The 27,054-nt window shown below is 33.3% G+C and overlaps 1 protein-coding gene across 1 annotated transcript; it reads right to left on the bottom strand.

Annotated features, from left to right (window-relative positions):
• Window positions 1-3,174: 3,174 nt before the first annotated feature.
• On the bottom strand, window positions 3,175-11,798 carry LOC141696848 (TMV resistance protein N-like). Its single transcript, XM_074500976.1, has 5 exons — window positions 10,937-11,798; window positions 5,908-7,018; window positions 5,298-5,585; window positions 3,841-5,208; window positions 3,175-3,729 (listed from the first exon to the last, which is right to left on the bottom strand). The coding sequence occupies exons 1-5, from the start codon at window positions 11,398-11,400 to the stop codon at window positions 3,322-3,324; spliced, it is 3,639 nt and encodes a 1,212-aa protein (XP_074357077.1). The 5' UTR covers window positions 11,401-11,798; the 3' UTR covers window positions 3,175-3,321.
• Window positions 11,799-27,054: the final 15,256 nt, after the last annotated feature.

Genomic DNA, 27,054 nt, shown 5'->3' with positions numbered 1-27,054 from the left:
GGTAACTCGTCTAGTGTAACATAAGTAGCAAAAGATTCGATCATTTTATCTCGACTATAGTGGAAAGGCATACCTCCACCGGGAGACGATGTCACAAAACTGCCAATTTGTGTTTGTTGCGGTGATTCTCCGCGTGCTTCTCCACTTTCGTGACTTTGTTTCGAAATTCCGTGATGCGTTTTCAAGTGTCGATCAAGTGTACCTGTGCCGACACCTTTAGAGTGAAGAAACGGGGATTGATTTCGGCCAATTTGAATACAAAGTAAACAAAAGCATTTAAATTTGTTGGGATCTTCCGGTACTGCTTGTCTCGAAAAATAATTCCAAACGTGTGAGGAATGTCTCGTAGACGTACAAGAGGGCCCTGCAAAATTCGAACATATACAAAATTAATAATATACATCATTCGAATATATACAAAATTAACATAAAAACATAAAAAAAATTATACATCATTCGAATATATACAAAAAATATAAAAAAAAATTATACATCATTCGAATATATACAAAAAATTTATATTAACATAAAAAAATCTACCTACGTATTAAAAATGCAAAATTTTAATAAACCAAAAAATATAAAAAAAATAAAAATTTATATTAACAAAAACAAAATTTAAGAACACGAATATGAACATAAAAACAAAAAAACTGAGGCAGAATTTTACCAACTTCCGGTCGAGGAGGCCGCATACAAGTTGCTTGACTCGATCCCTGATAAGAAATAGTACCCCTTCCTTCTTCCATTGTTCAGAAATACTTGCCTGAAAAAATTGAACTCGCCGGAATTTGTTACAGTGTTGCCGGATTTGTTCGAAAAAACTGTGTTGTTGTGACTTACTGACTACTAGTGACCTGGGCTGTGACTTGTGAGTCTGTCGTCTTGTGATTTGTGAGCAGAGAGCAGGTGAACAGAGATAATTCGAGGAGTGAGAGAGATTGAGAGATTGATTAAGAGTGAGACAGAGAAACGGTGAGTGCGAGATTATTTATAGAGAATAAAGAGGTGAACGTTGGAGGAGGTTGCAGCCTTGCAGGTGAACGTTGGAGGGGTTGCAGGTGAACGGGCCGAATAACGGGCCGAATAACGCTTAATCCAGTTTTCATTCATTTACGAATCACACGGGCCGGTTCGCGTGCCGTGCCGGTCCGTTCGCGGTTTATGTATTTCTGATTCGTGTTCGGTTCGCCTCTAAAGCCGGTTAGTGCCGAATAATTAACCAGCACGCAACGAGCCGATTCAAGCGAGTTTTAGGCGAGCCGGTTCACGGGCGGGCCAACTCAAACCGGCCGTCTGCCGCCTCTACTGGCCACCCACGGAATGGACTCCAATTAAGGTGTTTTAACGTTTTCGCACTTCTTTTTTTTGTACTACATATTTTTCACTCTAACCGTTGGGACGTTGTTCAAGCAGTTTAGGGAAAAATTTGTTAAATATAAGCTCAGATGGTCTGGATAAACCAAATCCATTCATATCTTTTTAGCCGAGTCATGATTGTGACCAATTTTTACCATTGGTTGTACTTGCGTTAAATTACTTGTCGTGTGTAAATTAGCATTATACATACACAGCAATAGAGCTGTTCGCGAACCGAGCCGTTCGCGAACAAGCTCGAGCTCGGCTCGTTAAGGGCTCGGTTCGGCTCGGTTCGTTAAGGCCTCGAACTCGAGCTCGAATAAAAAAATGTGTTCGTTAAGAAAACGAGCTCGAGCCGAGCTTTTGGCATGTTCGGCTCGAGCTCGGCTCGGTTCGGCTCGAAAAAAAATTAAAAAAAAAAATTATTTTTTATATATTTAATTATTATGAATTTTATTCAGATTTTTTTATAAATATTTTTAAATTATTGAACTATACCAATGTCAAAATATATATTTTAGTAATTTGAAAAAATTCAGATATTAAAAATTAATTTTTTAATTTGATATTTTAATAATTAACAAGTGATTTGACTATTACTTGTAACTAGTATTTATTTCCTGATCGGTGTTTCGATTTTTTGAAATTATTTATAAATGATTCAACCGTACGGATGTCAAGATCTATATATTTAAGTGATATAATAAAAAATTTAGAAAAAATAAATATGTTAGGTTTGCTATTTTAACGGTAAACTAGTAGTTTGACTAGTACTTCTCTCATATTAATGTTTCGATTTTTTAAAAAATATTTATGAATGATCCAGCCGTACGGATGTTAATATCTATATTATTTAGTAATATGACAAAAATTTTAGAAAAAATAAATGTATTTGATTTGTTATTTTCACAGTCAACAGGTGTTTTGACCTTTACTTGTAACTAGTGTTTAGTCTCATATTAATGTTTCAATTTTTAAAAAATATTTATGAATGATCCAACCGTACGGATGTTAATATCTATATATTTTAGTGACATAATAAAAAATTTAGAAAAAAATAAATTTATTTTGTTTCTTATTTTGACAATCGACCAATTGTTTGAATAGTTGTTAGAACTAGTGTTTAGTCTCATATTAATGTTTCAATTTTTTTAAAAATATTTATGAATGATCCAACCGTACGGATGTTAAGATCTATATATTTTAGTGACAAAAGCTCGTGTTCGGCTCGTTCGTTAACGAGTTCGAGCTCGAACACAGGTTTTTGTTCGTTAAGAAAGCTCGGCTCGGCTCGGCTCTTCAGAAAAAAAATTAAAGCTCGGCTCGGTTCGATCAAAACTCGACTTGGCTCGGTTCGTGAACAGCTCTACACAACAAGGAATCTTATCATTCAAATAAACACGTAACATTCAAATTCAAGGCCAAAAATTCGGAGGGAATCTTATAAATATGATGTACCAAGATCAAAATTTTATTCGCTACTCCTAAACTTGAGATTTCAAAAAAAATACAATCATTACAAGAAAATTAGACATTTAAGTACTGTATCCGGCTCGAATTTGTACGCGAACATGCTCTATTAAAACCAGAAGTACAATTTTTGCTTACTTATTTCTGCTTACAATTTTTGCTTACGTATTTCTGCTTCTGTTGGTAGGAAACAAATGATTCGCGACCATCAAACAAAGAACTTTGAACTTATGGTCCGTTTGGAAAACTGAATTTCATTTGAAATTCTGGATTTGATCAAATAAGCTGTTTAGAAATTTGGATTTGGATTTTATTTGAAATCCAGGACATTCAAATATTAGTATAAACAAGAAAATTTGAAATGGCAACTCAAATCCTGTCATTTGAAATTCCTAAATTGAAATGAAATCAAAGTTTCCAAACGCAATCTTATATCATTTCTAAAGAGAAAGAGACATTTATCGAAATGTTTAAAGTAGCTTCCTATTTCTTCTATGTTGCTAGTGGTGGTCTCGTACTTGTAATCTCTGTTTCGGACAACAGATGAATCCCAAAAATTGCTGCATCTCCATTTGATATCACCTCAATCCTGTTGTCACAGCCTCCTACTGAAAAAATTGATCTTGGCACTACTACAATACATGAGTCATAATAAACATCATGGAAGGTGTCGCTCCATGTAAAATTAGTGGACAAAGTTTTGGCAGAAAAATCGAGTATATAACAGTAACAACCCACAGCGCGTTGAAAGCAGAGAATCATCCCCAAGTAGTTGGGTGACACATTCGGCTGCAAATCTAAAGACATTGTTGGTCCGTATTCACTTGATTGATTAATCCATTCTGGAAACTCGTTTGATCCGATGCAGATACTAATATGATGCCCAAATCCGGAGTGTATCTATTGAAAAACATAAGAACAAGGAAAAAAAGTTAACCAGAAAATAATTAGTTTGAAGCACCAAATTAGTGTATATTATTAAATTATTGGGAGTTTGAGATCAAACCATACCTGAAAGAAACGTTTTGTCAAAGTGCAAGCCAGAAGAGATGATTTGCAACCTCTCAAATGAAGCTTTCTTAGATAAGCGAGTTCCTCCAAGCCTTGAATCTCTGTTAAAGCACTACAATATGAGAGGTCCAACATTTCCAACCGTTCCAAATTGGATAGATTTGGTAATCTTTCCATATACGTACAACCATATGCCCTTAACCATTTCAGGGAAGGAGGAAGCTCGGTAATGAATAACAGATGACCGCAATTTGTAAGAGTGACTTCTTCTAGGTTTGGGAACTGACTAATACTGGATGGCAGAGCCATTAAAGAAGTCTCAGATAAATTCAGCTTCTGCAATGATAATGCAAAATGGCCTGCTGATTCTACATCAGGAAGATTTTTCAACAGAGAGGCACCACTTGCATATAGCTCCCTTAACCTTGTAAGCTTCCACAGCTGATCTGGTAATTTCTCTAGTTTCTCACATCCACCAATGTCAAGAATTTCCATTGACCTCATGTGGCACACGGTGTCTGGAAGACTTTCAAGTTTGACGCTCTTTTTTAATATCAGCCTAACCAGCTTACTAAGACGTCCGACTGAATCCGGTAATTTCGAAACATTTACTCTGTACGCATCGAGTTCTGTCAGGGATTCAATGTTTCCCAAATCTATAGGCAATTCTTCCAGACTACTGCAACCACCAATACCTAGAACTTTCAATGATCTTAAGTCACAAATGGTGTCTGGAAGACTTTTAAGATTCACGTTGTGATATAACATCAGCTTAACAAGCTTACTAAGGCGTCCAATCGAATCTGGTAATTTCCAAACATTTAGACTCATTGCACTGAGCTGGGTCAGGGATTCAATGTTTCCCAATTCTATAGGCAATGCTCCCAGACTAGTGCATCTATCGATACTTAGAAACTCTAAAGCTCTCAAATTGCACATTGTGTCAGGAAGAGTTTTGAGTTTGTCGTTAGAATTTAGTATCAGCTTAACAAGCTTACTAAGTCGTCCGATCGAATCTGGTAATTCTGAAACGTTTATTCCGCTTGCATTGAGCTCTGTTAGGGATTCAATGTTCCCCAGTCCTATAGGCAATGCTTCCAGACTACCGCAATCATCAATATTTAGACTTTTCAGTGCTCTCAAGTTGCAAATGGTGTCCGGAAGACTTCTTAGATTCCTACAACCAGGCAAATATAAGGTAACAAGGCTCATCAAACTTCCAATTGACATATGGACCTCCGTCAAGCTTTCACAGTCTTCAAGATTTAAAGTTTCAAGACATGGCAATCCAGTGAAGTCTGAAGTTGTGGTCAGATATGGAGAATGTGACATCTTTAAAGTCTTTAAATTCTTAAAAACATGTGAAACCTGTAACAATAAGTGCGACCGGGAAAAATTAGTAATGATAATTTGGATAAAATTATCATGTATGAAAATTACATATTCACTGTGCATACCATGTTTAGCTCCCATATTGTTCTCATTCGGCTACGAGGCAACTCCAGAGTAACAAGTTCTTGTGGGTAAAATTCAAAAGGTAAACACTCTAAAGGACACCTATCCCAACAGAGCCACGTCAAATCTTCGAGTGTCTCTTCAAAGTTTCCAGTGAGGCTAATGTCTTTCAGGTGAAGAAATCTTAATTTGCTCATCCTTCTAAACGTTTCCACATCGAATGATACTTCCCGTATTGGATTGTTGGACTCAAGATAGCGAGGGATGATAACTTCTATTGACTTGGTTCCCTGACACATGTATATTAAGAAGAAAGTTTAATGACCATTGCTACATGTATATGTCAAGAGAAAAAAGAGGAGACAGTTAGCTTATGCTCGATCTAAAAATAATTTCATCTTATGAGAAATTTTATGCACACATATATATACTAGTTTATACCCCATATTTCTTTTACGCATGTTTATTAACTTGATATGATATCATATTAAATTTAAATATTAACACATTATTGATGTGATCCAAAGTTTAAACATTCAATAGTATGTTATAAATATTATACATTTATACCCTAACCATTCATGGAGTTCAATATACATATATTGGAATTACCTCGTGTTTCTTTAGCACAGTGTAAATTTCTTTTGTTACCCACAATCTACTGTGCTTTCCAGGCTCATCAGGAGAATTGTTACGCGCAGTTTCTCTTCCCATATCCTGAAGCAGATCATGCATTCTCAACTCATCTCTGTCATTGATCGATAATAAACACCTTTTCCTTAGAATATCAATATTATGATCTGTGTAAGGATAATAAGTGTCCATTATTTCAAGCACACTTTCTTTCTTCTTCCCGATGAAAAAACAAGCAATATCTAGGAATATTTTTTTCAGCATAGGATCATCCGATTCTAAGGCATCCAGACTAATTATAAGTCTTTGCTGGATACTGCTGTTGGGAATTCGCTGCAGTTTCCCAATGTAAGATTTCCATCCTACCTCAGATCTCTTGTACAAATACGAGCCAAAAACCTCGAGAGCCAAGGGAAGCCCGCCAGCATGACGTAGAATGTCTTTTGACAATATCATGAAAGTGCTCTCTGGTTTAGTATTCCCAAATGCATGTTGGCAAAACAGTTCCAGTGCCTCAGCATCATCCAACTCATTTACCCTGTATCGATATTTGGTTTCTACTTCAATTTTGTCCAATATCTCTTCATCCCTTGTAGTCAAAATAACTACACTCCCGGGAGCAAATGGCCCTACCAGTGAATCAAATTGTTTACTGTCGTCTAAATCATCAATAACCATTAGAACTTTTGTTAGACAAATTCTGGCTGCTATCAACTTAGTTCCTTGGTCAACATTGTTAATCGTAACTTTTTTCTTACTTTTAAGAACATCATTGATGAGTTGCTCTTGCAAAGTCTCTACGCCTTTTATTGTCCCCCAAATCTCCCTAACGTTTGCGAGAAAGCTGCTGCCATTAAAGTTTCTTAGCAGGAGTTCATTAAAAAGAGCTTTCGCAAGAGTTGTTTTGCCCACTCCACCCATACCATATATACCAATCTTTGTGACACCTTTTGTATCACTGCTCAACAAGGATGTTATGCCTTTAACATGAGAATCTAACCCAACTGGATATTTGGCAACATCTAAAGCCCTAGGATTTATATCCAGCAGAATCTCTTCAACTATTTCACTGATAATATCAGCTTCAGACCTGCAAGTTAATTCATTTTATTGTGAAAAAAATCTTATGTATTTATTTAATAAACTAATACAACCAGGTAACATGACTTTTTATATCCGCTTAAATATTTTAAAATTGTATTCTAACTAGTGCTTGTTTTCCGGTGCTACGATGGGGTGCAGTACTTTACAACTACAATTTTATTTAATAATTTTTATATGTAAAACTAACACAATATTACTATAGATAGCAACATAAGTTGTAAAAATTGGAAAAATAACAATTTTACTTGATAGTTATATTCAAAATGAAATATTTTTATTCTTATATAAGTTTATGAGGTTGTTAAGTAAATTTCTACATATTTGAAGGTAAATAAATTTTAATGTAAGTGGAGGGAAGTTGAAAGTAAGGTTGTCAAGAAAATTCGGGAAATTCTATATCTGTCAGAAATATGTGCATTTGTATTCGAGAAAAAAATGGATATTATATGTATCCGAAATAAAGAGGATATTATTCTTATCGGAATCCGGAATATTCGAATCCGAAATTAAATAAATATGATATTATATTCATGTATATATATACACATGCTTTTGCTCAAATAAGAACTTATTAAAATGAGAACGGTAAAATTTATCAAATTCAAAATTTCAGCTTTTCAAAAAATCGCTAATATCAAATACAGAAATCTCCACTTCTCTTTTAATATTCTCATTTCATTATATATGTATGTGTATATATATAAATTACTCATTATCCTATGTAGTCTTTATTTTTTCTGGAGTTGTGCTGGAATCCATGTACGTTATGTAATTAAAATATTATGTAAACTATTTCCGAACATATTATGTTGGGAATCATCTTGCATAATTAACACTATTTAATGAAAATAATACAAAACACATGAAATTTATGCGAAGAAAATTGCAAAACATATTATTGTACAAATTACATTTATTTTACGGAATATACATATTAACATTACAGAACATACATGTTCTACGTAAATTTCATAACATAATTTACAAAAAAATATGTTCTGCAATATTTTGCGTAATATTTTTATTGCAGAGCGTGTATGGATGAACTCCGAACTCCAGACTCTACAAAAAATAAGGACTCCATAAAAGTTTTTTCAATATCTACACAAATTTTATATACTTGTAAAAATATTGTTTACATATATAAAAATATCATTTGATCATTATATTTTTAAAGATAATAGAATGAGACTGGAAGATAAATAAAAAAAAGAATGCCTTCACTGTGAAAGCTATACAGTTTTATTTCATCTCAACAGGAAACATATTGTTTCAAAATAATTGTCAAATAAGATAGGACTGTCAAAAAACTTTAAAAAATCCGATATCTTCCCGAAATATCTGTATTCGTATTTGAAAAAATAGATATTATCCGTATTCAAAATAAAACGAATATTATCTGTATCTGAATTCAACAATTTCAGATGGCATATCCGTATCCGAATTATCCGTTTAACTACCCTAGTTGAACGTTGTAAAAAGATTATTTTACATTTTTTTGTCATGTCAGTTAACTAATTTTAGTCAAGAAATTATAACTTCTTTACTTTTTATTAACAGTAATTAAATTTCATTTAGTTTGGCCGTAAAATTATAATCAATTTGAATATTTAAGTAGAAAACTTCACTTTTTATAATAATGTGTGAATTTGCATGGTTGTAAAAGGTCTCTTTGATAACAAGTGAATGAATCAAATTTAACTACTATAGTCATGGACGATTCCTAAATCTTCTGGACGAGTCACTCAAATTTTTATCCCTTAATCAGTCCTCTGCTCCACTGAGACCATCATACAAAAACTTCACGCAAGTCACCTTCTTTGTTATTTTCTTTTCTTTTTTAGTTTAAATTGCTAATTATTTGTAATAATATTATTACATGTAAGTGTAAATTATCATTACTTTTTGTAATTATCTAATTTTCGTACCTTTTTTAGTTTATATAACAGTAAATTGTAGTTTTATATTTTTCTTACATAGTACTCTAACTTTATATCTAACTTTATTTTAAGTAGTAAATATAAAGTTAATATTGTCAAACTAATTAGATATCATAGAATGATTATCTAAATATGTAATTTTTTATTTTATTATATATTGCTCACATTAGAGTATATAGTTTTATAGATTTTGTATAAATTGCCATGCCGTTATCTAATATATATCATGTTCAATTATATTTTTAGTTTAATGACAAAACAAAATAGATATTATATATTTAAGTTATTTCTCAAAAATTTATTTACTTGAAAGTTATGTTTCAGAATTATCAAATAACAAATTACTCTCATAAATTAATAGTTTTAAATAGTATTCGTCCAGAAATATTAACTGTTTAGAATAAATAGTTCAGATTTGTCAAATGAGCTTTTAGTTGTTATAATACTAATATATTTTTTTAACAATTTAATAAGAATAAAAAAATATAATTAGAACAATTATAAAAAAAAATTAACTATAGTGCATGTGATAACTAAAATTTCATTATCCTTTTGGAAATAATGGGGTTGACATTAGAAAATGATAAATAATATAGGGTTCGAATTCTTTTGGTAAAGAAATAGGGATAATGGGATAGCACATTAAAGAATGATGTATAGTTAAAGATCAATTAATTTATTTTTCACTAAATATATTTTATAATCAATCAATATTTGTCGTTTCTTATTGATTCAGTTTGCATACGTAAATTCTTCACTTTTATCCATTTAACGGTGTATCTTAACATCCCATATCCTATCCGGTAAATTTGGGACTTTGTTTAGTTTATAAGTTAGAGTAATATTACTAGATGCACTAATAAATCATACTAATTTGATTCCATGTGCTTGTAAACTATCGAAAATGAGACTTTATTTGGTTTATAAGGCAGAGTAATACTACTGATTGCATTGACAAATCATGATATTTCGATGCCATGTGTTGGTAAACTATCCAAATTTGTTGCATTTGGGCCAACGACTTATTTTGAATTCAAAATCAGAATTTGAGCTGATTTTCGGAAAATACTTGCAATTTGGTGATTTTGTTAAAATTCGTAATTTTTTCTAAATCTTTGTAGTTAGTTATATATATAAATGGTGGTCTATAAGTAATGTTGGTGTGCGGTGTGTTAGTGGTGACCGAAATGATAAGAATTGGTGGTTGTAACCATTTTTGCTTCTGGTGGTGAAATTGGTTTAAATTTATGATTATAGGTGTGGACTGATTGGTCAGTGTGTTGGTGGTGTAGCAGTTGTGGTGATTTTTGTTTCAATATAGTGATATTAGGTATGATAGTGATTCACATGTGGTATGTGTGGTGTGGTCGTGATATGATAGTTGTGGTGATTTTTGTTCAGATATAGTGATTCTAGGTATGACGGTGATTCGCAAGTGGCGGGAAGGGAAGAGATGGTTGGAGATGATGTAGCAAAGAAATAATCGTGGAAGGTGAAAATTTAGATAAAATTAAAAGATGTTGAAGATTAAGATAAAAAATTAAATCGAGTGTCTTAATATTATTGGACCATCATTTTCTATATAATATAGATATGGTTTACTTTAATATAAATTAAATTAAAATAAAAAATTACAAATTTCTATAAAATACTACTGAAAATTGCTAAATATAAAAATAATTTGTATATTAGTAACAATGTAAAGACTATCACTAAATTACACATATATAATTACTAAATTACTAAGAAGTGTCATTGTTTATATATATATATATATATTCATTTATTTATTTATAATCACTAATTGATTATTGATTTGTAATTTACTGTTTGTATTTAATCACTCGCCTGCATAGTTATTTATTTATTCCTCGTTCCCTCTTGGAACGTTAAGGGTATAAGAAATACCACTAAGCTACCGCATCACATCATGCTTAAATATATTATATGAATTAGTAAATTACCTTTTCTCAGATATATGTTTTCCTGATTTATCAGCGACTTCCCTCAACATAAGACGCCAATTCTTGACTCTTTCCATTTCACCCGCCAAACGAGATTCATGTTTTTCAAAAGCTTGTTCAAACTTCCCAGTTTGGCGTCTTAAAATTGCTGGATCAATTTTGTAAAAAACAGGAATAATTAATCTATGCATTGTTCTGTTACAACGGAGGATCTCTTCCAGCTCGTCGAGGCACCAGCTTGAAGAAGCATAATTTTCCGAGAGTATAACAATGTAAGTTTTGGATTCTTGAATAGCTTCAAGCAATGCATCCGAGATCACATCTCCAGTCCGTAGCTCAGGATCATCCATAAACGTTCGAACACCACAGCGATCCAAGGCAGAGTACAAATGACTAGTGAAATTATACCGAGTGTCCTCACCGCGGAAGCTCAAGAAAACGTCCCAGTTAGTTGAAGAAGCCATTGGTATATTGAAAAGGAAGATTATAAAAATTGAATAGACGGGGAAGACAATTTAAATAGGAAGGCAAATATCGAGTATTTGTAATCACTGGAAGATAGCAAAGAGTTGACAAAGTCAAAAGAAACCGAAGAAGCACAATGAGGTTTACAAGTGGGAAAATAAATTAAATTACAAGACAGAAAACGAGTGAGGGCACAGGAAACTTGGTTAAATAGGAGACACTTGCACATTTCGAGCCACTTAAATAGGAGTGCAAGTGGCTCGAAGCACTGAAATGTCTTCTTATTCAACGCTGTCATAAGCTACAGACTTGGTAAACGCTACACAACACAGTAGAGTTTTTCTATGATCGGCAATTCGGTAGTTCCTTCCTTTTCCCATTCTTGTACTAAATTAGAGTATTTCTGAAGCATTTCTCACTAAGATACTCTTCTATCATACTCCCTCCGTCTTAAAATATAATTTTTTTTTATTTTTACTCAAATATTTGGGTAAATAAAATGAATAGCTTCACGAATAAATTTTCAAATTTTTTCTAAATAAAAAATATATATTAAATTTTAATTTAAAAAAATTAGAAAAACGAAGAGAGCACATAGACAAACAATATCATGGGAATCAGAGGGGTTTTATATAGTACTGTTACTTATTGCTGATAAGGACCGAGACTATTAGGGCATCTTTAACCGTGATCCAAATATTTAAATTTGGGGCAGATTATTCCAAATTCTCCTACAACAGTGATCCTCCAAATATGGATGAGTGAACTCACCACCGTTCACTGATCCAAATTTACATTAATATAAAATAATGATTTTATTACTTTTATAATTTTAGTTTATTAGATTTAAAATTGATTTGTGATTAATTAATGAATGTCAATGATATTTTAGATGTTAATTAATGAAATTAATATATTTTTAGCTAATTTAGTTTATAATTTTAATATTTTTAAGTGTAGTAAAAGAAATTATTTTTTATTTAATTAATTTATTAGATATAATATAAATAGTTATTCATGTTTAAATATAAATTTAAGAATAAAGAGTTTAATATGATATTTACGTATTATAATATGTAAAAGTTAATTTGGATTACATTGTTGGAGTTTATCAGAAATTTTGATCAGAGTTTGGATCAGTTGGATCTTATTTGTAAATGTTGTACACTGTCAAACATATAATAAATACAAGTAGATTGTTTATCAACATGTATTATTTTCATAGAAGACATTAACAAATTACACAGTATTTCTAATATAGCTCATTAAGCAAAATATATATATTCTTGTTTGTGTCGGATAATTTGTATTTAATGAGTGAATATATACAGGATAGTCATTGTACGTTTAAAATGAAACGACACTACAAAAAATGTCCATAGACATCGATTTTTGGCCGATATCTATGCTGTTTACCAAACGATGTTGATGTCGGTGATGTCTATTCTAGACATCGACCAAAACCCGATGTCTTTACCTGATCACTTCTGGCAAAACGGCTGATGTCCATGTATTATTTTTTTACAAAAACTGTTGGAAATATTTTATTTAATAAATAAATTACACTTATTAAAACATATATTAAGCTATGTTTTTTGCAACATAGACATCAAATATTTTGATTTAGGTGATGTGAAATTAGATATTAAACATCGATTTTTTTAGTAAAAGGTGATGTTTATGTTAGCACATTAACATCAGTTTCTTCCAACACAAGATGATGTCTATGTTCAATTTATAGTTGAACATGTTAGTCTTTGACATCGGTTTTGTATCTGAAAGTGATGTACATTATATCTTTTGACATCAGTTTTTCTTCTTTAAAATTGATGTCTATATTGTCACATAGACATCAGTTTCCCCCCAAAGAAAGTGATGTCTATGTTCAATTTAGACTTGAACATATCAGTCTTTGACAGCAGTTTTTTTATCAAAAAGTGATGTATATTCACTTTTTTGACATTAGTTTTTATTCCTTAAATGTGATGTGCAATTGCTTTTGAGACATCAGTATTTATTCATTAAAAGTGATGTCCAATTATTTTATTGACATCAACATTAATTTATTAAATGTAATATATAAGAAGTTTGTAGACATCACTATTTTTTTAAACAATGATGTATTCGTTATTAATAGACATTTGTTATAAATAAAACTGATGTCATGTACTACATAACCAAAACTAAAAACTGGGAATAACAAGCATCCACACAAATCCAACCATTCGACTATTCATTCATTCAACCATTCATTCAATTAACCATTCAACCATTCAAAAATCTACATCAACCAACACCAACCTCTGCATTTGCAAACTAACTTATAACTACACTTTACCACCTGTTCATGAGACACTTAAAATCTTACTACAAACCAAAATGAAAGACTGTCCACACCAACTGCAGTTTAAATTACCAAATGTACGTTCACTATGCAAAAGAAAGACATTGAGTACTAGAATTTGTCAGATATGCCCTTGGATGAACTGGAGGGCCTCAATGCGAACTTTATCTAGCTGTTCAATGTTGTAAGACGATCGAGTCTTGGCCAACCACTACAAATTCCAAGCAAACAAAATACAGTACTAATGAAAAGTGACAATATCTCAATATATAGCAAACTGGAAGCGTCAAAGTATACCTTTTTAGCAAAACTCAATTTGTCATCAGCGATAATTTCTTTCATGTATCGCATTATTACATAAGCGTATTCATTCCAACCAGGTTGTTTGGGAGATCCCTATTTCATTAATTGAATGACAAATCAGGCATGTCAAATAAATCATATATATTAAGCACAAATAGGTACTCGATGTATTGTACTTACACTAAGAAACTTTGCCTTGGCCATCTTCTTGCTCCTACCGGTTTCAGAGTTGTAACTTTTAAAAGCCCTGCATAAAAAACATAAAATCTCATACAATGTACACAAGTAATCATGAATTATACCAAACTGTTACGTTAATAAAAATTTACCTGGATAACGCCTTTTCTAGTTCTGGAACTGTGTCGGGTGAGGTAGTGGATTTAGAATATATATTTCACCTTCCCAGATAATAACCAAATCCAATGCATAATGTTTTCACAAAAAAACAAAGGCAGATTGGACACGTCATATACAAGTTTGTACTATCCATATTTTAATTTTCAGTATTATAATAATTACTTACTTCTGATTATACGGCAAAAAGAATAGCCGATCCGGGTTACCCTCTTTCAACCGGTTTAAAATGTAAGTTTCAAAATCAGCATTCACGTGATATGTGGATCCCGGATGAATAAAAGCAAATGTCTTCGCCAGTTCTGGTATTTCACTAATCTCATAATGCAAGTGCCTATCAAAAGAGTATTGATATTAGAATGCAAATTCTGGAAAATTATAAACATTAAAATGAACTGATCATGTCCTACCGGGAAAAGAAAAAAGGTAACTTACGTCATGTAACATGCAACTACAGCTTGGCCCAACATTTTAAACTCCAATAGAGAGACAACATTCTCATGCAATAAATAAATCATTTTTTCATGTCCAAACACATCCGGCTCGCATCGAACCTGGATACTAACCCCGGTAGTTTTCATCCAAGTTGTTGCATGTTTATACAATAGGTTAAATCCCTTTGGCACTTTCGCACCTGGCTTTGCTTGAATGAATTGTTCCTTCAAATCATGCAACCCGTCATTCTTTTATATTTTTTCAGCACTTGTTCGGGGCCTTTCTTTTTTCAGCATCTGATGATAATATATAAACCAAAATAAAATATACCTACCATTTAATTTTTAATATCTTGAAATGAACAATTTAATTTTAAAATTCAGACAATATTATACATATATATTATTCATCATACCGCAACATTTGTGTAGCTAATTAATTCCTCAGGCCATGCTTAAAAAGAACCTAGAGCATCGCGGACAATCATCATATCACCACGCATCTCAGCGGGAAGCAAGGCATCTGGTTTGATGAGGCCATCAACGGAGACACATTGATGTCCAATTGGTATATCAAGTCCATGTACTGAATTAGTTAAATTATCCTCGCGAGGATATACCATACCAAGTGCAACCTTATTCTCTATTCTCTCCACAGATAACTCACAAGATCATTGGGCCTATAATATTTAAATAACAAAATTTAAAAATTAAGGTAAAAATGATTTACATTAGTAAAATAAATCACAAGGTTGCTCACAAAATTAAAATAACTTACTAAACTTCCAGGAGGTGAAGGCCTAGTTGGGGCATTTGTAAGAACACATTCATCATCTTCAGGTATCAACACAACTCCTCTTGCAGATGGTGGCTTTGACTTCATTTCTTTATCCTTTTCTGGATCGTAACTTGCCTTTTCAGACCGCATCGAAGAGTGAAAAGTACCTCCATTTTCTATCAATGACTTCAAGTGAGCAATCTCTGCCTCGAGAGCTTGCATCTTTTTATCAATCAGTTCATCCCTTTGTCGATCACGGGCCATCAACTCTGCCTTTGTGATTCGAAGCTTTTGCTCTCTCGGCAATTTAAAGTATTGCTTTGGATTGATGTACCCTCCAACAGCCCGAACCCTGCCAGAATGCTCACGACTCTCCAAAGTTGTAGTCAGAACATCTTCACCACCAGAAAACTGTATCTCACCCTTCTTTTTTTTTTCCAATAATGCGTTCTGTTAACAAGAAAATAATTTAACCAAAATAGAGTTAACTAGTTTTCACAATTTTTATTGGAGTTGAAACTTACAATTTTATCGCATACAACAGCCAATTCTTCATCGACCTCTTCGACCTCTTGACCATTTTTCCGCTTACAAGCCTTTTGCTAAAAAATCGTTCTATCTGGTTCTTCTCCCGGATTCTACCTTCCTTTTTTATCTATTAAAAATAAAGCAATAAATAATAAAAATATAGAAATAAATAAAAAATAAAGAACTGGGATTATCTATGATTGTGTAATAGCCTGATCATGGTCTTAAAGGTTCAGAGAAGCAGGGGAACTTAAATTACATAAAAGATGGTTAGATGGGCCTTAAATCATATAACAAACAATCTTATACATATTTTATATTATTAAAATATTTAAAAAATCACGCATAATTTTAAAATCAACGAAAAACATTATTATGTTTTTAAAGAATAAGTTTACCTAATCACGAAGACACTATAAATTATCAAAAAAACATAAATACACTTATACAATTACATAAACTTTTCTTACCTACATTTATCCATATACCTACATTTACCCTTTCACTTATACAATTAAATACACTTATACAATTAAATAGACTTTTCTTACCTCATCTTCTTTTAAACCGATGTAGCCCTTTCTTGACAACCGGTGATGATATTTTCTCTGAGCCACTCTTTCACTTTGTGTTTGATGAATTTCCTAAAAACAAAAATTACAAAATTAAATAAATGACAACATATGCAAAAAATTCACCAAAATAACATATTATAAAATTAAAACATACCATCCAGTTAGGATCAGTCCTCTGTCTCACAAATCTTTTCCAAGTTGACTTACTAACATAACCATATCCTCTTGGCGGCTTACTCAGCTTCTTCTTTTCTCCAATAAATGAAAGCACATACTTTCTCGTCAAATCAGTCTTAAATTGTCGCCATTTACAGCCTGCTGACTTTAGGACTCTGTCCTCAATTTCTGATTTAACTTTGAATGTAGCCTGAAAAAAACACAAGTTCACAAAATCATAACAGGAAAAAATTATTTATGGTCTACATTTAATAATAATTTTCCACAATTGATCGAGTACCTGAAGATCTAACCAAAGCTTTGATTTTAATTCAGGGTCTACATTTGGCCAGGTAGGAATGTCGATTGGAATCGTACGCCTCGCTTACCCCCAGACTTTCTTGTATCAGTATTAGTTGTAGTATTTGTCCGTTGTTCTGAGTTAGTCGGTTGAGATTCCGATGCATTCCCTTCACTGTTTTCATGATTGTTCGCCACATTCTCCAGCTGCTTAGGGCTTCCACTGCTAACATTCGGTGCTGCAGTATTTTCTGATTGCTTTTGCTTTTTCGGTGCCATTCTTCCGTCTTCCTTAAATCTGAAAAATAAGCTAATATTTAACAGATTAAAACAACTACACAGTTCATGGTATAATGCCTAAAAGATATGCAGGAAATTAAGAAAAATTCTCATTTAATTGTCAAGAAAAATTACAGATAGATAATTCCAAGTAACTAATGAAACAAAAAAACAGAGATCACACTGAAACTATCATCGACAACTATAAATAAGGAGAATAGAATAAAACTACATTGAAGCAAATTATCTAAACAGATAGCTAGACTCCTATAACTTTTTGACCCAAATACCCTCAACATTTTCTCTTTTATTGTTAACACTTGTATCATCAATGTTAGTAGGGTCACATGTAGGGATATTAGAACAGAATGAGGGAGGGTTCCAGGAGGTGTCTACATGAGCATCTTCATTATAAACATCATGATAGTCTCGAGTTGTCACCGATAACACAACGGACCAATTAACATCAATTGGATCCTCAATATAAAATACTTGGTTGACTTGGTCAACAGAGACATATTTGTCCTTTTTGTGACCTGGTCGATTGAAGTTCACAAGGGTGAAACCAAGATCATCGGACTTGACACCTTTGTCAGTTGATGCCCATGTACATAAAAACAGAGGGGCCTTAAATGCATGGTAATCTAATTCCCATATTTCCCTGATCACCCCATAAAATGTTAAATCACTCTCTATGGGATTCATGTCCTTAGCACTAGAGACTTGAATTGTCCTCGCAACTAATGACACACCACTATTCTGAACTACCCTTGCATTATCTCGATCCTTTGTGTGGTATCGGACCCCTTCAATAGCATAACTTTCGTAAGTCAATACTGAAAATGAAGGCTTCACAGCCAACCATCTTATAGTTTCAGATACGCCTTTTGCATTCTCCCTCATTTATGTACTGACCTACATGTAAATTATTGATGCATATAAGTGGATATAAATTAAAGAGCACGACTTATAGGAAATAAAAATTAAAGAAAAAGAATGTAAACCAACTTTTTATTCAAACCAATCGGCAAATTGTCGATTGTGCTCTCCCAATAGCCACTGTACACTCTTTTTTTCCCTTGATAAATCCCTTCCAAATAATTTTTATGCAACATGAAATTAATTACATCAGATTCGACTAAACTACATGAAATACAACTTTAACACTTATATGTATACTTATTTATGTTTTACTTACATAACATATGGTTTCACTTCAGAATTATTAAGAAGAACTAAAAGATGAGCCTCATCTCGTTCTTCTTCCGCCATTGACTTCACAGTCACACCACCGATTGGACCAAAAAAAATTTCTTCATCTTTCTGAAGACCAGCTGTTCTACCACCCCCGCTAAAGAACTCACTGCAAAACTCTATTGACTCTTCTTTGAGGTAACCTTCAGCTATAGAACCTTCCGGATAGAATCGGTCTCTTACATAACTCTTCAATATTTTATTGAATCGTTCAAATGGAAACATCCATCTATAAAAAACCGGTCCACATAATTGCAGTTCCCTTACTAAGTGGACCATAAGATGTATCATAACATCGAAAAATGACGGAGGGAATATCTTCTCTAACTCACACAAGGTCAAAATCACATCTGATTGTAATTTACTCAACTTCGACACATCTACAACTTTGTTGCACAAAGAGTTGAAGAAAAAACACAATCTTATGATACTAACCCTAACATTTTTCGGAAGCACTGAACGAATACAAACGGGTAGTAGTTGTTGGAGAAGGATATGGCAGTCATGGGACTTTAAACCATACAAATTCATATCAATCATCGATACATAGTTTCTGATATTTGAAGCATGTCCGTAAGGAAGTTTCATATCGTACAATGATGACAATATTGTTTGTTTTTCTTTCCTGGAGAGAGTTAAGGGGCAGGAGGTAAGTATGTTCTTTTCTCACCTACTTCTGGAGCTAAATCAGCCCTTAGTCCCATGTCAACCAAATCAAGACGCGAGGCAAGGCTGTCTTTACTCTTGAATTTCATGTGCAGAAGTGTCCCAATTATGTTATCACACACGTTCTTTTCGACGTGCATGACATCTAAACAATGTCGAACATGGTGAAACTTCCAATACTCTAACTCAAAAAAACCGATTATTTTTTCCATGGAGACACCACCTTTTTGACTTCCCCCCTTCCCAAAACTGAACCTAAGTTGTTGTTCTTGACCCAACACTTTCTCTCCGCTAAGTGGTTCAGGTGCACAACCAAGTTCTTGTTCTCCATTGAAAGTTGCCCTTTGCCTCCTATACGAATGATAAAGATCTAAATAACGATGATGTCCTTGGTAGCTCATTTTTCTAATATGACTTATATATTTAGCCACGGTCTGATCACCGCATACTGGACAAGCCTTATAACCCTTATTAATGCACCCTGACAAATTTCCATATCTCGGGAAGTCTTTTATTGGCCACATCAAGATTTCCCTTAAAATGAAAAAGGATTAAGTATGGGCATCGTACATGTTTGGTTCACCTTCCTCCCATAATTTTTTTAAACCATCGATCTATGGCCGGAGATATACGTCAATGTCATGACCAGGCTCTTGTGGGCCAGAAAATAATGTTGTTAAAATCATAAACTTCCTCTTCATGCATAACCATGGAGAAAGATTATAAGTTACTAACATAACTGGCCAGCAGCTGTATCGATTGTTTAATTCATACTTTTGTGGATTTATACCATTGGCCGCTAATCCTAAACGTATATTTCTTGCCTCGCTACCAAACTCAGGCCACCTACAATCTATATTTATCCAAGAAGGAGAATCAGAGGGGTGACACATCTTTCCATCTTTGGATCAATTATTTGTATGCCAACTTATTAATTCAGCAGTAGACGAAGATTTAAACATAACCTTAGCTGGCACATTAACCCTAACTTGACCACCTTTCCCAACTTTCCAGCGAGAGAGATGGCATTTGGGACACTCAGAAGAAGACTCAAGAATTGGACCCCTGTATAATACACAGTCATTTGGACAAGCGTGAAATTTAATATACTCAAGTCCTAAATCAGTCAAGGTTTTCTTGGCTTCATACATATTAGACGGAAGCAGATTATCTTTAGGAAGAATTGATCCAATTGATTGGAGTAGATCAGTAAAAGCTTTATCGCTTACTCCAAACCTAGTCTTCCAATTATGTAATTTTAAGACTGACTCTAGTTTAGTACACTCACTTCCCTCAAACAGAGGTTGGTCCGCATCAACAACAAACCGCTTAAAGTTATCTGACTCTTTATCGTAATCTTCCCTATTATAGGCTGCTTCACACACGTTAAATGTTTCTGAAATTGGTATGGGCTTCGAGGGAGGACAAGTACTACCAACAGATGACCCAGTACTATTAACATGTTTTTCTCCATGCCAAATCCATTCAGAATATCCTAAACTAAAATGTGATTCATACAGATGACCTCTGATTATATTCATAAAAAACTTTTTGAAGTTAGAGCAGTGTGCACAAGGACTAGGAATTTTCTTCGGGTTTTTAGCATTTTCCTCGGCAAATATCAAGAAGTTCTCAACATCAATTTCATATTGTAGAGAATCTCTATCGGCTGTTATCCAAGACTTATCCATTTAAAACCACCTGGTATGTCACTAAAAAAATCAGTATAATTATAGTGATTAAGTTTTATGTATGATGGCTTATATTTATTTTATAAGTCTTTGATTTTAAGTATGACAACCACACATAGGGCATACTATACACGACATAAGAAAACTGATAATTCATATTATACATAATCATATTATAGATTTGATTATAATATGAACTGATTTGTAATGCATTACGTTATTCATATTATACATTTGATTATAGTACTAGTACTATAAAATTAACTAGTCATTCAATACATAATGTATAATCACTATAAAATTAACTATATTTAATCACAGTATATATTTAATCAGTAAAATAGAGTCAGATCACATATGCAGATTTACAAATACCACAAAATGTGCATAGGAAAGTGTAGTAAAAGCTTATTATATCGACCTATCGCCATCTATTATATAAACATTTTACATGCACCTTAAAGTTATCAAAACTTTAAGGTATAAGCAACTACAGAGCACATAGAGATGCGTAAAGAAGAACCAACTACAGAGTATATTAATCTATCTTTGCTGATAAATTACCGCAGTAGAGAAGAACTGACAACAGAGCACATAGACAAAAAAATATTATCAAAACTAACAAAACAAATCAAATGTATAAGCGTACATTATCAAAATTGTTCACATTCTCATACAAACTATTATTTTTGCAAAAATCTATAGTACAGAACTAAAATTTAGCACATTCATAGAGAATTATAAGCGTACCTGAAGAGATGATCAGACAAGAACACAAAAGGACTTAATTTAAGCAAGAAATGTATGTAACAATCCACATGAAAAATAAGGTTAGTACAATGACTTTCCATGTTCCGTCTTAACTTTAAAATCTCAGACTACAACAATTTATAAAAATTTAAAAAAAAACAAAATTGAACAGAGTTAGAAAAGGAAATTCACCGATTATCGGAAAATGAAACAGAGCCCTATTGTCCTGCAAAAACAAGTCAAAAATTACAAAAGTACAAACAAATGAAAACCTAATTTACAAAAATAAACAAAATTACAAAAGTATAGACAAAAACACCCAAATTACCTAAAACTTTAAATCTTTTTCTCAAATCAGGTCCTGCATACAACAAATTAAAAAGCATTAGGAACTTCAAGAGATATTGAATTAATAAAAAGTTTAGGGTTTCGAATTAAAAAACCCCAATTTACAAAATTAGAGTTTCCAATTCAAAAACCCTCAACTTATAAAAATGGTCTTCATGCAGAGAAGACCAGTTTGATTCTTACTCTTACTCTTGAAGAAGGGACCAGAGATAAGCTTAATAGAGAGATTGTGACTAGTTGAGAGACATGTGACAGGAGTTCAGAGAGATTGTGAGCGGAGAGAGAGGTTCGAGAGAGAGAGGTTCAAGGGAGAGAGAGTGGTTCGAGAGAGAATGAGCAGAGAGAGGGGTTCGAGAGAGAGAGAGTAGTTTTCAGTTTTTAGTTTTTATTTTTTAGTTTATAGTTTTTATTTTTTAGTTTTCAGTTTTTTTTTGTCTGAAGTGAGGAATGGGGGGAACAAAGAATTGGTTAAGGGGGGAGATTTTAGGATGGGGGAATTTTGGAACAAAAACGGAACAAAATTTTGACTAAGGGGGGAAATAAAGGTGGGCGCGAATTATTATTTTTTTTGGTGAAGTTTAGATATCGGTTTAATAATAACCGATGTCTTCGAATAACAAAGACATCACAAAAACATGGGGTGATGTCATTAATGATTTTAACATCAGTGGCACTGTCAACTGATGTCTAATGTGTGATGTCTATTGACATTTTTCTTGTAGTGCGATTAAACTTAATATGTAGAATGTCGTTACTATGTTTACAAAGAAAAAACTAAAAATTAACATATATGTTCAATACAGAGTTGTCCAAAAAAAATTGAATTTTATTTAAATAAACTATGTGTACTGCTCTATATTATTACTGAGTTCACGACTAACTTATAATTAATTTACTCAATTTAAAAAGATAAAAGAGACATAACTGAAGTCAGAATGACTTGCGATCATGATATACAATAATGTAAAATTTACACTACTGTTAATATAAAAGTTGAATTTAATGAAAAATATTACTTTTTGAAATTCAACGTATGTATGTATGAAAAAATGTTAGTTTTGTTAGAAATATGTGTATTAGTTTGATGATAAGTTAAGCAAAACACTTAAGTAGAAATCTAGTATTTGTAGCCTCAACGGATAAGACCATCTTGGCTATCCGTCGAAGGAGTAGCTTGACTTAGCAATAAGTTTAGTATTGTAGCACATTTCACTCTCTGGTATCAAGCTGTAATTCTTAGATGTTGTTAGGAAATAATCAGTCATGTTGACTACTAATGGATGTACAAATAGGAGGGCTAATTGTAAATATTTCATGCCTTGTAATTTTGTATAAGTGAAGAAGTGTCAACGAATATTGAAGACCTTCAACGGATAAGAAACAATGCTTCAACGGATAATATCCATCAACGGATAAATGCTTCAACGGATAATATCCATCAACGGATAAGTGCTTCAACGGATAAAGACTTCAACTGATAATGTATCAACGGATAAAGCTTCAACGGATAAAGCCTCAACGGATAAGGCATCAACGGATGAAAGCTTCAACGGATGCTTAGTTCATTAGCAGTTGATAGTGACAATTCACAAGCTGACAGAGGCACATGGATTGACAGAGACATACTGGAATGTGGAAGCCTCTAGGAGGAATCAAGAAAATGCAGCATTTCCATTCTGATGCAAACAAGGAAGTATTCAAAGATTTACAGATTACTCTAGATTGCATTGGATAGAGAAATGAAGAAGAAACATGTGAAGAATCTTTTCAATTGTATTTTACAGTTTGTCTTCACTTGTAAACTTGGTGATATATAAACCAAGTAGCAGCTAGTAATTAGATATGAATTTTCCTTGAGCTGTTTAGAAATATCAAAAGAGAAAATCATCTAGTTTGTACTAGGAAGCAGCTGTGATTTAATTCTTTGAATCACAGATTTTCTGAAATAACACATCTCTGGTGGAACAACAAATCCACCAGAAAAGTTTTTTTAAAGTTCTTTGTGTTCATTACATTTGTGTTTGAATATATATCTGTCTGCATCAGCTTCAAGCAATTCACACACATTTGATCACTCAAACACTTAGCCTTAGAAACTGCTCAAAACTTGAAAAAGTTTTGAGATTTACATTCAACCCCCCTTCTGTAAATCTCATTGTTAGTCCACTGGAAATAACAATTGGTATCAGAGCAAGCTCTTAACATACAAAGAGTTTAAAGATCTATTCTGCTAACATCATGAGTGCACAGAAGAATCCTCCTGCTAACATCATGAATAGGAAGGATATTGGTGTAAAGAGGAAAAAGATAATTATCATCACTGGAAAGTGAAGATGCATTTACATCTTCTTTCTCAAGATGAAAGCTACATCAACTGTATTGAAAATGGTCCTCACATCCCTCACAAAGTAGCCACAGCTGCTACTGCAACAGTTGCTGTTAGACAGTCCATTCCCAAGCCAAAAGCAGAATGGACTATTGAAGACATGAAAGAAATCCGCAAGGATAAGAGAGCCATGAACATTTTGTTTAATGGCTTAGATCAAGATATGTTTGACAATGTCATCAATAGCCAAACTGCAAAGGAAGTTTGGGATACTGTACAAATCATCTGTGAAGGTACTGAGCAGGTCAGAGAAAATAAGATGCAGCTTCTTATTCAACAGTACGAATATTTTCACTTTGAAGAAGGTGAATCACTAAATGATACCTTCAACAGGTTTCAGAAACTGTTGAATGGATTGAAGCTGTATGGTAGAGTGTACCAAGTCAAGGATTCCAACTTAAAATTTCTTAGGTCTCTGCCAAAGGAGTGGAAGCCCATGACTGTCTCTTTGAGAAATTCTCAAGATTATAAGAACTTCACACTTGAAAGATTATATGGAATTCTGAAGACTTATGAACTTGAAATGGAGCAGGATGAGCTGTTGGAAAAGGGAAAGAGAAAAGGAGGAACAGTTGCTCTTGTAGCTGACAGTGAGAAGATGGAAGCCAGGAATGAGGAGAAGACAATGCCAAGTCTCAAAATTGGTACAAGCAAATCAGAATCAAGCAAGGGTAAAGAGCAAGTTGCTGAGGATGAAGACAATTCCAGTCAGGATGAATCTGATGATATTGAAGAACATTTGGCCTTTCTGTCCAGGAGGTTTGCAAAAATGAAGTTCAGGAAAAACACAAAGTTCACTAAGCCAAACAAAAACATGGTGGACAAATCAAAGTTCAAATGTTACAACTGTGACATTAGTGGACACTTTGCAAGTGAGTGTAGGAAGCCAAATTCTGAGAAAAAGAAATTTGAGCAAGTTGATTACAAAAAGAAGTATTTTGATTTGCTCAAACAAAAGGAAAGAGCTTTTCTCACTCAAGATGATTGGGCAGCAGATGGGGTAAATGAAGATGATGATGTGGAATATGTCAACCTAGCCCTGATGGCTAATTCTGATGAAAATAAAACTAGTTCATCAAGCAACCAGGTAATTACTACTGATCTCTCTCAGCTTTCTAAACATGAATGCAATGAAGCCATAAATGATATGATCAATGAATTATATCATTTGCGTGTTTCCCTTAAATCACTAGCAAAAGAAAACACTAGGATCAAGGAGAATAATGTGTTTTTAAGTGATAGGAATGTTGTGTTAGAGGATCAGGTAATTGAGCTTGAAAAGATGAAACTTAAATGCTTGACTGTTGAGAGTGAACTAGCAGAAGCTGTTAAGAAAGTAGAAATTCTTTCTACACAGTTAGAAAGTGAGCAAGAGGTAATCAAGGCCTGGAAAACATCTAGGGATGTTAGTGTTCAGATTGCAAAGGTTCAGGGAATTGAATCATTCTGTGAGGATGCTTGGAAGAAAAACAAAAAGGAGTTAGAATTAATTGATGGATTGTCAACGGATGTGGAATCAACGGATGATGAAAGTTATCCATTGAAGGAAGAAAAGGAGCATCCGTTGAAGGCTCATCAATTAAAACAGGCAAGTTCTTTTAAAAATAAAAGTCTCAATAAAAAGAATGATTCAACTCTCAAGAACTTTGTCAAAGAAGGAGCAAGCACATCCAGAGATGTCAGTAAGGTGAATATAGGACACATGACTTTAGATCAGCTAAAAGATAGGCTCAAGTTGGTTGAGGATAAGAAGGAAACTAAAAGAAAATCTAAAAGAAATGGGAAGGTAGGGATTAATAAACATAACAATTACACACCTGATAGGTATGCTCCTAGAAAACGCTATTTGCATTGTAAAAGTGTTAATCACCTATCTGATAATTGCAAATCTGTTAAAAATGCTCCCATGCCTTCAAATCCCTCCATGCCTAAAATGTCTATGTCACCTCTGCATGTTATGCCTGTTATGTCTCACCAGAATCCCCATGCACATTTTGCAAACATGCCATATATTAACAATCCTTATTTTACTGCATTTAGTATGCCTCAAATGCCATACAATATGCCTATGTGGAATAACATGTTTGCACAACCTATGCCTTATCAAATTCAAACAAATGTGTTAAATGATTCTGTGACTAACCCTACACTTCAACCAACCACATCTGAGACCAAGGGTGACCCAAAGTTACCTAAGTCAAAAGATGCAGGAGGAATGAAGTCTAGGAAAAAGACTAACAAGGCTGGACCCAAGGAAACTTGGGTACCAAAATCAACTTGATTGATTTTGTTGTGTGCAAGGACAAAGAAGAAATCTATGGTACTTGGACAGTGGTTGTTCAAGACACATGACAGGAGATTTCACCCTGCTCACAGAGTTTAAGGAAAGAGCTGGCCCTAGCATAACCTTTGGAGATGACAGCAAATGATTCACTATGGGATATGGCTTGATTTCAAAAGAAAATGTCATCATTGATGAAGTTGCATTGGTTGATGGTCTCAAACAC

Source organism: Apium graveolens, chromosome 11, assembly GCF_009905375.1.
Source record: "Apium graveolens cultivar Ventura chromosome 11, ASM990537v1, whole genome shotgun sequence".
Classification (NCBI taxonomy): domain Eukaryota; kingdom Viridiplantae; phylum Streptophyta; class Magnoliopsida; order Apiales; family Apiaceae; genus Apium; species Apium graveolens.
This window is presented reverse-complemented; position numbering and strand designations above follow the sequence as displayed.

Excerpts from the sequence above, each read along its gene's own strand:
- LOC141696848 (XM_074500976.1), bottom strand. The coding sequence starts at position 11,400 with ATGGCTTCTTCAACTAACTGGGACGTTTTCTTGAGCTTCCGCGGTGAG. Across the intron at positions 7,019-10,936 it reads AAACATATATCTGAGAAAAG|GTCTGAAGCTGATATTATCA; the intron begins GTAATTTACTAA and ends ATTAACTTGCAG. Across the intron at positions 5,209-5,297 it reads CAATATGGGAGCTAAACATG|GTTTCACATGTTTTTAAGAA; the intron begins GTATGCACAGTG and ends TTATTGTTACAG.